Source organism: Colobus angolensis, unplaced genomic scaffold (assembly GCF_000951035.1).
Source record: "Colobus angolensis palliatus isolate OR3802 unplaced genomic scaffold, Cang.pa_1.0 Scaffold7, whole genome shotgun sequence".
Classification (NCBI taxonomy): Eukaryota; Metazoa; Chordata; class Mammalia; order Primates; family Cercopithecidae; genus Colobus; species Colobus angolensis.
In genome coordinates, this window is record NW_012120709.1 from 19,683,499 (window position 1) to 19,698,260 (window position 14,762).

At 44.2% G+C, this 14,762-nt stretch overlaps 1 protein-coding gene across 6 annotated transcripts in view; it reads left to right on the top strand.

Moving 5' to 3' along the window:
- NCAM1 (neural cell adhesion molecule 1) overlaps positions 1-14,762 on the top strand; it is a 314,204-nt gene that overhangs the window by 259,597 nt on the left and 39,845 nt on the right. For 3 of the 6 annotated variants that reach the window (XM_011926758.1, XM_011926761.1, XM_011926760.1), the window contains exons 9-13: positions 8,394-8,544; positions 8,911-9,095; positions 9,438-9,534; positions 9,858-10,028; positions 11,649-11,780. In XM_011926758.1, coding sequence (XP_011782148.1) covers positions 8,394-8,544; positions 8,911-9,095; positions 9,438-9,534; positions 9,858-10,028; positions 11,649-11,780 — 736 coding nt within the window. Of the gene's footprint in view, positions 1-4,243; positions 4,274-8,393; positions 8,545-8,910; positions 9,096-9,437; positions 9,535-9,857; positions 10,029-11,648; positions 11,781-12,916; positions 12,932-14,762 lie in introns of all 6 variants that reach the window. The other 3 variants (XM_011926756.1, XM_011926757.1, XM_011926759.1) reach the window with 3 other exon arrangements.

The following is a 14,762-nucleotide window of genomic DNA, read 5'->3' on the forward strand; positions in this document are numbered from 1 at the left end:
CAGGGTGATATGCTAAGCATACAAGAATAGATGATTGTATCTAATTGGTCAGGTAAAGAAGCCTCCTGAGATTTAGATCACATAAAATGCTAAAATCATAGATGTTCAGAAGGCACCTTTTGAGGTCATCCAGTCTCGCCTGGCACCCTGGCCTAGCATCCTTGCCAGGAAGCCAGTCGGTCCCTGTCTGAAGCGTGATGGTGTCAGTCCTCTGCGGGGGAGTTGGCCAATACTGAAGAGCAGAATGAGCTGCTTCCCTGCCCCTTCCTCTGCTCAGTCCTCCCAGCCTCTGCCACTCAGTCCTTTGCATGAGAGCCATTAAAAACTCTTCGACTTTCCTCCAGTCCACTCTTCTTACCTTGAACACACCAGTTATTTTCACTATTTCTCATATGTCATAGTTTCCATACCTTTTATCTTTCTGGTTGTCTTATACTAGATAGTTTCAGTTCACTGGTGCTCCCCTAAAATTTTGCTGTGCTCAGTGTAATTAATGCAGACTTCAGGAGGGCCGTTGCCTCTTTGATGTGGATGCCATCATGCAGGTAAAGGAGCATTAGCTCTTAACAGTCTCCTTATTCTGTTGCCTCATATTGAGCTTGTGGTCAACTAAAATGCTCAGGTCTTTTTTCACATGAACCCCATTTAAGCCACATATCACCTATCCTGTTCTTATGTAATTGATTGGTTAACCAATATTGCAGAATTTTATATTTATTTATGTTAAAAATTGCATTTTGTTTGTTGCAACCAGTGCTTCTCAACAGGGTCATGGTGGCAATTTGGGAAGAGGCTTCCTTCACTGGGACTGTACTATGCATTGCAAGAAACTTAGCATTTCTAGTCCCCTTCCTGTTAAATGCCAGTAACCACCTCTAATTGTTACTAAAACTATGACACATACAAACACCCCCTGGCTTGAGAATGACTGTTTGAGTCCATCTTTGTAACCAGTCAGGACTGACTCTCATTAGAAATTCACCTTAGAAATCTGTGTGTCCAGGGCACTTCAACCCATGTGTATATTAAAAGTAAAGAAGTAGAGCAGTCAGTGGGGATCCCAGCCTAAGCATAGAGCCCAAGAGCAGGCAGTTCAGTAGTCTTCCAATGCAGTCGTCATCTAACATTTGTATTAGCTGTTGCTTCTAACCTTGTATGAACACTTATTTGCAATATCTTTGTCCAAGTCACTGATAGAAATGTTGACTAAAACAAGGTCAAGTACAGAGCCCTTGGACTACCACAATGGCTTCCTTCTGGCTCAGTGGCTCAGAAGGTAGGCCACCTGATGCCACGGTGCCACAGTGCTCTCTCATGGTTTGTATTACTTTAGTGGAAGGTTCAATGATTCCTTTAATAGAGTTAGTTACAATGTAAGTGAGTTAAAGCAGCTTTGTGTTTTGCTTCACTGCTGAGTGTAGTCTAGTATTAGTCTTCTTAAGGGAAGAGGTGGAAAAGAGGGCATTCAACTATAGACATATGGTTATTGACTTTCTAATGGAATACCAATGTTCTTGTTCATTATAAAAGATGGGGGGAGATAAGCAAAAACAAGTACAATGAGCCTGAATTCAGGTCACACTCTACCTTTGATCATGTCTCTGTATTGAGTCTAATCACTCATCTGAGAATGACCATTACCAATCGGTTAAGCTTCAGCTAGTTGAGTTGGTTTAGCTCAACAACTGATAATAGCTAGGGTACCTAATAGTTTGGGTCATCAAGATCATTAAGATAGATCAGCTGTCCAAAAGTTGATGCATTTCTTAGTAGTTACTATTACGTTGACCAAAAAAGTTGACCGTCATAATGGGTCAATTTGATCATCTGTATGAAAGTCATTGTGATATCTCAGAAAGATTCTGCATCCATGTTATTTCATTACTCATCCCGCCCAGATTCCTTTTAAATATTGCCAGGTGTTTGAGTGAGTGCTGCTAAATTCCAGGTGTCATTTACTTACTGCCTGAGACCCACAGATGATGATTTACATACTCTATCCCTGGCAGAAAAAATCCATCATATGCCTCTTTGAACATCTCTTTGCCTTTGAAATGGCTGACAAAGAAAGGCCTATAAAGCCTTATTAAGGAAAGAAGAGCAGTGAAGAATTGAGATCCGAAGAGATAGGAAAAATGAAAAGCATTCCGTGAATCTTGAATCTTAGGCTGACAGAATATCCCACAAGTAAGAGAACTTTTGAAGTTCTGGATTCTTTGGAAGCTGGAATTTCCTTTTCACCAGAAAAAATTCCTCATTCAGTACAAACTCAGGGCCTGCTTTTAAACACTGGAAAAGACGACTGCATTGAGCAATCAGAGTCAGGTTTATCCAGTGTGTGGGCACATGAATAATAGAATACATAAGAAAATTATAGAAATGCTTCACTTTGTTTTATATACATATTCCTGCAGACTTGTGTGTAAGAAAATAAAATATGAATATCAAAACAACCTAGAACAATTTTTGGAGGATTACTAATCATACCTTGATTTATTTCATAAGTGTGTACATTTGCATATCAGGTTGTCTTAATGTGGGTCACACATTCACCAAATGGTTAGGGCCAAGATATTTCCTATCATTCCACCAGGCACAAAAGTAAGAGGTTATGTTACTGGAAGCTTTGTGTTACTAGCAACTACTTATTCTAAAAGCCATAGAACCACAGTGATTTGGGAGAGACACAAGAATAATCAGATTTGAAAAAACATACAACTCAATGTGATAGAGTCTCACAAAAGAAAGATCTTGATTCCTGCAGCCCTGGCATGTAACCGACAAGCTTCTAAGTGATGTGGAATTGGCAAGCACATTTGACATGTTGGCCCACCGTTACTTTGGTCTCTGCACGTTCCTCTGTTCTCACCTTCTTCTTCATTCCTACATCATGTGACATAACTCGATATTTCCATCTCATTTCTCACAAAAGTTCCTTGCATTTAGTGGACTCTTACTAAATGTTTGCTAACTTATTTGCATTCCCTGGATTGCGTTGCTATGATTCTGGCATCTTTTCTATCCTTTTTCCATCTGAACATCAGAGACAATCAGGCAGTCTTGCCATGTAATAAAAAGAACAATGCAGCTATCATATCTTTGAATCCTAGTATGAAAAACAGATAAACTGTAAGGAGAATAGATTTCCAAGTGCTGGAGAAATTAAAAAATCTAGATGTGGGTGGAAAATTTCCCTAACCCCTGTGTCCCTGGGTTGGCTTGCGAATGCCAACTTGTGAATGGAATGCCGTGTTTGATGAAGATGGTACATGCTGGAGCCCGCATGCCATCTGGGCATTCTCTGCTGTTAAGGACTAGAGCCCTTCCACAACTACTTCCATTTGGTATCCTCAAAGTTTCCTGACTCCTGGTCTCAAGGACTTCATACTTCTCATTCCTAGTGTACCTCTCTGCTCCTTGCTTTGTTCCTTTTTGGCAATAAAAATTTGATTTTCACGGAATGCATGCAAAGAGTTATAAAATGCATGAGCATTAAATGGCATTAGTATATTTATGATAAGCTGCCTTATAAAATCCAAAGGAGGAGACCTATTCTTTTTTTTTTTTTTTGAGACAGAGTCTCGCTCCATCGTCCAGGCTGGAGTGCAGTTGCACTATCTCGCTCACTGCAAGCTCTGCCTCCCGGGTTCATGCCATTCTCCTGCCTCAGCCTCCCGAGTAGCTGCGACTACAGGCGCCTGCCACCACGCCCGGCTAATTTTTTTATTTTTGTAGTTTTAGTAGAGACGGGGTTTCACCGCATGAGCCAGGACGGTCTCGATCTCCTGACCTCGTGATCCGCCCACCTCGGCCTCCCAAAGTGCTGGGATTACAGGCGTGAGCCACCACTCCCGGCTGGAGGAGACCTACTCTCTAAGTATCTCTAGATAATGTGGTTAGAACTAGTCATGTCACCAAATACTGTGAGCAATATTTAAGGTATTTTGGAACAAGAGCAGTCTGGTCCTACTGGTATTCATATCTAGGTATACCAAAGATTAGGAAAGCCTAAACCTTTTGAATTATACATTTTAATGTGCCTAAGGGGGAAAAAAAGCTGGACATAAGCTAAATCCTAAATTAAATTGTGTAATAAACACACCATTGAAAGTGGGCCTTGGAAAAAGTTCTGAATTAAAGAAAAGCTGCATGTGCACGGAATGCAGTGTGATACATTCTCTAAAGCAACATGTTGTAAAATTTTACTGCTTTCTTGTTGTGTTTTATATCTTGTTCTCTCCAGGCTTCGTGGACTCGACCAGAGAAGCAAGAGGTATAGCTTGCCTGACCACTAGCCAGTCTTTAGTTTTGAAAGCATTACAGTTTAACTCACCATTGCAGTTTAATAACCAGACATGCTAAACTAATTAGTAATTTAGCTAGATTAAAGAATAGGTCGATAGTGGTAGATATTACTTAGCAATAGTATCATTTTAGGATGAGCAAGCAAGCTGTGTTGGGAGTGGATGAACAAATCCATATTATTTCCTAAAACTGGATCTTATTCTCTCGCTGGTGCTGGTAAAATCACATCCAGGTAATTATACCAATAGAAATAAATTGCCCCCGATTCCCAGGCCAGGCATTTTGAAATGATGAAAGTTTTCTGGCTCCCATGGTTGATGTGGCTCTGGACCATAAAGTCGCAGAGTTAGTGATCTAAAAACCCACTCCTCCCTTTCCTTTCCAGCTCAACTCATCTTGTTGCTCACTTATTTTATAATAATCAGTCTTGGTAAATTATCACGTCAAGTTTCATCTCAAAAGCAATGCAAATGACATCTCTCGTTGGTTTTCCCAAATTGCCAAACATATCTCCATTACTTTTATAGACCATTAAATGTATGAGATTAGAATGATGTGGTACAAATGGTTTTATGTTTTTTAAAGTCAGTAGCATTTAGCCTTTGAAATTTCTCTGACTCATTGCTTCGGTTTGGATAATGTGGGACTTAGTTTGAAAACTGAAGCTAAATATTAATCTTTAGACCTTGATTGCCACATCTCAAGACCCTACGTATGATCATGCCTATAATTTTTTACCTGATTTATATGAAGTGACATACAGTGAAAATAAAACCAGTAGACTTCAGATGAGATTCAAGGATCTAATCTCTAAGGACTTTTTTAAAGTAGCCTTTGCCTTTTATCCAGATGGGGCTTTGATCGTGTAATGCTATAAATGCAGAACATGATGATCCTATAGATTCTAGATTTTAATTTGGTAAATCTATCCTCTTAATCTTTCAGAAATGATAATTATTCATAACATATAACTCATGTGTTCAGGTCAAGGCCATCCATAATGATATGCTGTTTAATATTTAAAAGTTGACTGCCTGTCCCCAGGCACTGATCTTAGTTTCTGCACATGAACAGGCTGCCATTGTCAAATGCGGTTCATTCTAAACTTCCTGTGTATAAGACCTTCCTCCTCCCTGTCACTGGGATGACTGTTAAGTGCATATCCTCACTGAGATGCTTCCCGCCTGTGGCACAGGAATCACTTAGTGCTGTCACAGGTTGGGTGCTTTATTGTCCAAAAGTCATGGACCCACTGGGACTGGGGAAGAGAGAGAAGAAGGGTTAATTATCAACCACTCTTAAGCAGCTACAGATCTCATTCTGCTTGGCCTGATACAACTTTCCTTGTCATTCTCATTTAGACCTGGTTGAGGAGGAGGTGAGATTTATCAGGGAGCATTAAGGAGATGTTAAGAGAATTATTATTGTAAGTGGAAGGAATAGGTTTACCCCTAGGAAAGCAGACACCTCACTCCATTTTTCAGAAGTGTCCTTATCGTGAGTGTCTTACTTAGGACATAATTGACTTTCAAGTGGATGCTGCCCCTAGGGCTCAGAAGTTCCATTCTCTCCTGTTTGTCTCATTCGGAGATGAAGACCATAAGTCCAGATGAGTGCAAAAGAAGGCTCGGGTTATGGCCAATTTCATTTTGTAAGTTCTAAAAGCATTAGCACTTTTACCTGGAAGGAGGGAGACAAAAACGTTTTGATGAGAATAATTATCATTACTCTTCATACTTTTGGGGAAAAAAGGAGTTTTCTTGCCATCAGTATCTTTCATACTTGCCCAGAGCTCGTCTGCTCCTTCTGCTGCAGCCTGGGTGGTCAGCATGACTTTTTGTCTGGATGGCTGGTAGGTGGCACTCCCTGAAGCTGTGTAGGAGCCAGAGTAAAAGCATTTCAGGGGAAGATAGTCTAATGACACTGGAGTCTATCTGTGTATCCTCAAAGGGAGAACTGGGCATCTGGCAGATAATTCCATCACCAAATGTGTAGTGAGCCTACTGCAAAATAAGAATTCTCTTTAGAAGAAATTTCCACATGGAGAAATTTCCTGAAAGAAACTAGATAGGAATCAAAAAAAAAAAAAAAAAATCATGGCTATCCATGCAACTGTTTTCTAAGCTTCTCTTCAACCATTTTCTAGATTATTCCAAGTAAAGACTCGGAATATCCCCTGCTTTGCTGTCGTTAAGGTCCTATTCTTGCCTACATTAGTTTCTCTGCCTCTTTTGTTATAACATCTCTTCCTTATGGAAATGTTCTCTTGACTTCCAGAAGAGTATGGTTCAATTTCCAAGTTTGTGTGTGGCAGCCCCAGGACAAGTCTGGTCTGTGTCACAAAGAATTTTAGTTCAGTTGCTGGTTGATATCACAGAGATCACCAGAAAGGCCAGGGGTTGTCTTTAAGTTCCCTCTGCCTTCAGTCCTGCTTTGTTTGGACAAGTAAGAGAGACAAGCAGGTCAGCACAGCCCCTTAGAGATACCTGCAGGGATGGCCCCATGCTCTCGAGGCCACTAGTCTAGACTCACAGGTGAAGACTTGTGTGTATGACGTATGAAAATAGTCCTGGAATGTATCAGCACTGTCACCCCTCAAAACTCCAGTATCACCAACAAACCGGGTGTCACGAGGCTTCCTAGCTTAGTGCTCCACACCTGTTTGTTGTCATCTCTCATTAATGTGTGGCATCTCCTGGGATGCATCTTTCAACCAACCAGTGTCCCAGATTTGTAGGTCAAAGCAGAGCAACAGAGAACTCATCCCAGGGAGGAATGGCACTCGCAGCAGTAGGCAGTCATGACTTTGCTTGACTCTTCTGTCTTCTTGCTAGAGTAGTTTTTCAGCTTCCAGACATGAAATGCGAGGGGCTGAGATGACCAGAATAGACTAGCTCTGTCAGTGATGGTCCAAGGGACTTCTTGTGGTAAATCTGCTGAGACTGCTGAACAAGGCCAGTGATATCTTTCTTGTGAGCTTCCTACTCTGGCTGCTGTATGACATTGCAGTTCTGGGCTTCAGGGCCCCAAATCAGCATATCCAAAGAACCTGAAGCCAATGGTTCTGTCATTCTTTAAAGACCCAATGCATGGGACGACAGATACCAGGTGCAGAATATAACCTCCTGTCCATCCCTACAGAACATCATATACTGGAGACAAGAGGGCCCAGCCTGCATAGAACAAGACCTTTTTTCCAGATCACTAACTTTCCTGAGAATCTGAAGTTAGGCCACATGCGTAGACTCTTCCTGGGCCAGCAACCATTTTACTTAGAATGTCAAGGGGAAAATCCGCTTAGAAATACTCCAGTACCCATTGCTTTAGGACCATGTACTTATTCTCTTTTTAACCAATCATTATAATTCCAGAGATTTAGAAAGCCCATTGCTGTGTCAAGGACTATAAAATGGTGGTGGCCAAGGTGTCAAGGATCCCAGACCTGCCTAGGATTCTCTGTACCACTGTCCCTGGAGAGAGAACCCAGTTACTCTCACTTCCAGTGCAGTGGCTCCTGATCTTTGAGTTGTTTGGCTTGTTTTTACATGGGATTATTTCACTTTTAAGTATCCAGGAAAGAGGCATCTGCAGAAATAAGGATTTCTTTAATAATTTCTTATGTTGGGCACTTGGAATGTCCTGCTACGGGTACATGCACCGTGGAACTGGTAGGTGGACAGACAGAAAGGACAGGGTGGCAATGCAGTTTTCCCAGCATCTCATGAGGTAGGGCTGCTGCTGCTGCTGCAGTATCTGCTGGCTGGAGGCTTTGCTTCCATTTTAGACATCCCAAACAAAGTCATCTTGGGGAACCTAGCCCCAAACCAATCTTGGCACTTAGATCAGGCTGCCTGACATAACTGAGTCTCATTTTCTGTTTCGGATACTCCCAAGTTTTCATGCTGCTTCCCAGAGCCTCCCCCATTAGATGGTACCTAAAGTAAGAAAGCCATTGATACAGACAGGAGAGAGGAAGAGAGACAGGTCACAGCCAAGCGATGGCCTAGTCTCCTAGACCCCATCCTGCCATAGCACTCTTGCCTTCCGCTCTGCCTCAGGCTCTGACATGCTCCCTTTCCCCCCGACAGACTCTGGATGGGCACATGGTGGTGCGCAGCCATGCCCGTGTGTCATCGCTGACCCTGAAGAGCATCCAGTACACTGACGCCGGAGAGTACATCTGCACCGCCAGCAACACCATCGGCCAGGACTCCCAGTCCATGTACCTTGAAGTGCAATGTGAGGAATAAATGGGGAAGGACATGGGAGGGGAGGGGCAAGGCAGGATCAGGATGAGAGAGGAAAACAGCAGCAAGAACCTACCTGCACCCTATGAGTTCTCACATTGCCTGCAGCTGGCTCTGGGCCATTCAGAGCTCTGTTCCCAAGCTACCCCCCACACACCATCTCCAGGCTTCTTACAATCCTGCTGTGCCCTTGAGTCTTTGCATGCTGTGCACAGGAATTCTAAAACGGCCCTGACCTCTACTATACCAGGCACTAGCTCTGCTTTGGGGCACACCTGCCTTCCCAGTGCCAGGAGACAGGATATGGGGGCTTCATGATCATGGCAGTGATCCCGATAGTCATTGTTATTTATTGCAGATGCCCCGAAGCTACAGGGCCCTGTGGCTGTGTACACTTGGGAGGGGAACCAGGTGAACATCACCTGCGAGGTATTTGCCTATCCCAGTGCCACGATCTCATGGTTTCGGGATGGCCAGCTGCTGCCAAGCTCCAACTACAGCAATATCAAGATCTACAACACCCCCTCTGCCAGCTATCTGGAGGTGAGTCAGGATGGGGGTGGGGCAGAGCAGAGAAAGCACTGTTTGACTCTAGATGGGCTCCAAAATGCAGCTCAAGTCCTCTCTCCTACTTCTCTGGCATGGGCTAGAGAAGACACTGGGCCTCTTTTCAGCTCCCCTTCACCCACTCTACCAGTCCCCTCCCTGAATGTGCCTCTCCCATGAGCCCCTCTGCTATTCTTTTCTCTTGTTTAAGGCTGGGCTGGAGCTAATGATTTGTACTTTACTAGTTCTGTTTTTTACTCACTTAATCCGGTAAATAAAGATCTGAGTCTGTGACCATCCCATGGAACACTTGTAACCCAAGAGCTTCTTCTTCTAAAGGTGACCCCGGACTCTGAAAATGATTTTGGAAACTACAACTGTACTGCAGTGAACCGCATTGGGCAGGAGTCCTTGGAATTCATCCTTGTTCAAGCAGGTGAGTGTCCCTAACGGCAGCTGCCACAACCCCCCACCTACCCCTGCCAGTCCAATTTATGTACTTGAGTGATTCCAGGATGTTGGGAAGAAGAAAGGGCCAGGATCAGCAAAGCCAGAGGGTTGGGAAGCTGGGAGTCATTGGATCTGCGCATGGGGCATGTTGGGGGAGAAGCATCTGGTGAGATGGGCCAGGAGGACAGGATACAGTGACAGGATTCACAAGAGTGAGCAGAAATGAAAGAGATGTGCCTTGTGACTGGGAGTTAATGGTCTTGGGCCAAACTGGGCTCACCTGGGTCTCTATATGTGCCCTCCCCACAGACACTCCCTCTTCACCATCCATCGACCAGGTGGAGCCATACTCCAGCACAGCCCAGGTGCAGTTTGATGAACCAGAGGCCACAGGTGGGGTGCCCATCCTCAAATACAAAGCTGAGTGGAGAGCAGTGGGTGAAGAAGTATGGCATTCCAAGTGGTATGATGCCAAGGAAGGTGAGTTGGGGGAGTCGGTGTTTCCATTGGGATCACGAGTGCCTCGGTACTCAGATGTGCGCACTGCCAACCTGTGCGTGTTCCTAGAGAATTAGGAACTGCACTCCAGAATTAGGTCAAAGTCACATCTGCCTACAGAGTTGTTGCCCCTATTGCCACCTCAACCCACGCTCTGTGCTTCAGAGCCTGGTTCTCATGACCCTTCCAGGATGGATGAAGTCATCTCTACCACATTCCAGGCAGGAGCCTTGCGTAGGTTCTGAGCAGCCAGATGAGTCCAGTGCATAGGTTCTAACGTGGCCAGTTGAGTCCAATCCACCCTACTCTGCACGTTGGAGTTACCTGTGCTGCAGGTTCTCTGCCGACACCCGGCCGGTCCTGCTTGGATATCTGTACTCAGGGACTGACTGTCTTGTAATTGTGATAGTAACCAAATAAGCACAGCCAGCAGGACAAGTCTGCCCTTAAATCAATCCTGTGCTAGCTTTCCAAGCTAAGGATTAAAAGACTGAAGATTCTTGTGAAAATTCTGAGCCTAAGTCATCTGAGGATGGTGTGTGCTTATGTTGGACTCCCCCTTTTGGGTTTAATTGGAATAACTCAGTGAAGTATGTTTTGTTTCTGTACAAATTTTTAATCCTGGTCTCATATGTGGTAATTGGAGTGGAATTGGGAGTGGGCTAGGATACCAGTATCACGGCCATTCAGAGATATAGTCCAATGCAGTTTTATTCAGAATTAGTTCTGCCAGAAAGCTTCTATCACACTCCTTCAGCTTCTGGGGGGAGCCAGGGGGCCAAGAGGAGCTGCTGGGTAATCAGGATTGGAGCCAGAAGAAAGCATCACTTTACCTTCCTAACTTTCCTCTGAAATCTCATACCAATTTTATGGCAGGTTGATCTCATGTCACTATCTGTCCACCAGATTTTTTTTTTTAAAGATCAATTCTAGTTATTTTTATTAATATAAAATATAAATAACATACATTTTATATTCCATCATTTTTAAGTGTACAGTTCAGTGGCATTAAGTCATAACCATCACCACTATCCATCTCCACAACTTTTTATCATGCCAAACTGAAACTCTGTACCCATTAAACACTAACTCTTCATTCGCTACCTCTCCCTAGCCCCTGGCAACCAACATTCTTTCTGTCTCTATGTAGCTGGCTATTCTAAGTACCTCATGTAAGTGGACTCATATGGCATTTGTCCTTTTATGGCTAGCTTATTTTATTTCACTTAGCATAATATCTTCAAGGTTCATCCATGTTGTAGCATGTGTCAGAATTTCCTTCCTGTTTAAGGTGGAATAACATTCCATTGTATGTATATGCCACATCTCATGTATCCATTCATCAGTCAATGATCATTGGGGTTGTGTCTGCCTTTCGGCTATTGTGAATGATGCTGCTGTGAACATGGATAGCCAGCTATCTGTATCTGTTTGGTCCCGACTTTCAATTCTATGCATATGCCCAGAAATAAAATTGCTGGACCAAATGATAAATCTACAGTTAATTTTTTGAGGACCCTCCCTACTGTTTTCCAGAGTGGCTGCACTATTTTAACAGCAGACTTTCACTCTTTTGTCATCCTTCCCATATTCTCATAACAGCCAGCATGGAGGGCATCGTCACCATTGTGGGCCTGAAGCCCGAAACAACGTACGCCGTAAGGCTGGCGGCGCTCAATGGCAAAGGGCTGGGTGAGATCAGCGCGGCCTCCGAGTTCAAGACGCAGCCAGTCCGTAAGTAAAGCCAGCTGCCCACCTTTTCCCAGCCCACCCTCTTCTCCCTGGGGGCAGCGGGGGACCCTGAGCTGGCCCATGTCATTGTTCAGACCACAGATTTTTGTCTTTCAGATCCCTCTGCTCCTGGAGGCCCCACCTCCTAGTTCTCTGGTTCTCAGTGACAGCTAACACATAGTCCCTTCATTCTCTCTTTCTCCAAGGGGTTGGGGACACTGTCATAGTAGCCGGTCCAGCTCGTTAGAATAACAGCCACGGGGAGGGCACCAACACATTATTAAAGGAAGTGGGGTGAAAACCAGGAGTGGGTTGCCAAAGGATCTGGGAGAGTTGCTTTTTGACAGGCCACAAAAGCCCTAAGCACCTGGTGACTTGCAGGACACGGGTAAAGATGGTGACAGTTCACATAATGCATTGTGAGATTGTTGATGCAGCAGAGATATTAAGTCAGAGACAAATGGAAACTGCTATAGAATATGTGAGCAGTAGCAGAAACCCAGCAAAGCCAAGGGGAAGAGGTAGCCCTGGCCTTGGCCTTTTCTGCTCCTCTCCCTCCCATAGCAAGAGCATTCCCCATGGCCTCTTTCAAGAGAATTGCTTCCCCCTCATTCCACTCAGGAATGTATCTCTAGGTTTTCCTCTGCCATTCCCTCTTTCTTTAAACTACGCCTATCCCACTGTGCCCTCCCTTCCCACCAGCAGCCAGGCTCCGGGCAAGCTCTGCTCCTGTCATACCCCTCTGCAGACAGAGATACTGCCCTGGGACGCTCCTGAGTCCACCCAGCTAAAGAAGATACCGTAGAACTAAATTCCTGAGTGTTCACAGAGTTCCCTGGGCTCTCTGACCCCTGGATTTAAAATGCACCTGGGAGAATCCTTTGCTTCCTTCTCTTTGAAGCCAGGGGCCTGCAAAGGTACCCACTACCCTTACCTCTTCCCAGAAATAGGAAAGCCTGTCTCATCTTCCTTCTACAGGAATGGCTTCTTTCTCTGGATTTGAAGTAATTTGATAATTTGAGTTTCCAGCTCCATGTGCTCTGCGGATTCTATTCATTATCTTTTACATCTTTTTTTTTTTTCTTGGGTCTGTCTCTTGTCTTTTCTTTTCGTCTGTGTTCCATCCATGGGAAATGCAGATAGCCCTCCTCCACGTAAGTGCCTCTTCATACCTCATTACCTGTTTCCATAGCGTTAACATCTGCTAGTTCTAGTTTTTAATTTAGTTCTGGTCCCTTTTTTGTCCCCTAGAGGCTGAAGTAGATGATATTGTCTGGGCCCTAACCACACTGACCTTAGTCTAGTTGTGCTGTTGTTAACGTCTGTAGGTTACTCCAAGAGGCTAACACTCTTCCTGTTTTAGAGCATGCAACTTCTGTGTCTTTGGAAATTGTGCTTATTTATTAATTTTTGTGTGTGATGATTACCCCACGGCAAAGATGATGTTTGCTGAGCCAAGCATGGTGGAAGTCTGCAGATGGGCCCTGAATAACACGCTATAGCCCCGCCTCACCTTCAGCCAGGATGCCAGGAAAGTGACCACAGCCCCACCAGGTCACTATTCAAAATACCTTGAAGGAAAAAAAACCTGAAAGGATTTTCATATTTGCTTTTAGGAGATAAAGGAATTGAGCTCAGTTGCTTCCTTGCTTTTTGTCTGTCAGCTTGGTAGCTGGAGGGGAATAGGAGGATGGCCAGAGAGGCTCCTTGTAGCTGCCATAGTCAAAACATAGCATGAACTTTGGTTCTGAGCCATGGGCATGTCCCGCAGGCAGCTGTTGCAGAGTTAAGTCTCTAGTTCCGGTCAGCTCTGTTCTTTAGCATGTAGTTACTTGCAGTGTGCGTCTCCTTGTTTGGCGAAGACTAACCAGCTAATGTAGGAGCTCTTCTGCCATGCATGGTAGGAAAGGGGAGATTCCTCACTGGAAGGACACCCTAATCATGGAAGCTGTACATAGAGGACACAGGGAACAAGGGTAACAGAGAGATGAACTGTGGTTTGACCCCGTCAGCCTGCAGAGATGCCCCTAAACTTCCCTTCTCCTGAGATTTGGCTCTTCCTAGGCTGAACCAGAATAGCGGAGGGAGGTGTTACCCAGACAGACACCGAAGAAAAGGTATTCAGGAAGCTGTACAGTCTTTTCAGAAAAAGGCTCCCTGCTCCTGAAAGGTACCCAAGGAAGCTTATCTTTCTAACATTATTCAGAAATATCGCAGCAACAGCAAAAACTAAGTAGCTACATGTAGGCATTCTGAGATTTTGAGCAAGTGCCAAATCCCCCCTCAGCAGAGTTGGTGCCGGGATGAACCAGCTCTTGAAGGCATCAGAGTTGGGGGATGGAGCCATCAGGCCGGACTGACAGGTACCTGCTCTGGGCATGCAGCTGCTGTGCCCTAAGCAAGTTTGGGAGGAGTCACTCTGGGCATGAGAGAACCTTCCTTCTGGATCTTTCCTGATCTTTAACTCATGGTTCAACTGAGTCTCCAGGTTTCCTCTGGTCTGGATTTGATCAGTAAATGAATGCTGGCTTAGTTACATTAAAGAGAGGAAGGCTGGGATGAGGCTCCCCTCTGAGTTTCTAACCAGTGACTGGAGTTTGAGTACTGAATCAGGGTAACTGGGTCTTGTACTTCAAAGGCCACAGTGGTTTTCATGCATTGCCAGCTCAGTTCTTGCAAAGGTGAGATTTTATATATGTATATATATATATATATATATATACACACACACACACACACACACACACACATATATATATATATATATAGCAGAAGCTGTATTTTTAAGTCAATGTTAAAAATGAAATTCTTGGTGAAATTTTAACTTTAAATTAAAATTTTTGACTACAAAAAAGAGGTCTCCAGACCTTGTTGTTTATTGTCTGATAGTATCAAAATGGATAAGTAACCACGACTCCGAGAAGCCCTTTGGAAAAGGGTAGTGTCATCTCTGCATTCCAAGTAGGTCATGAATGCTACAACAGC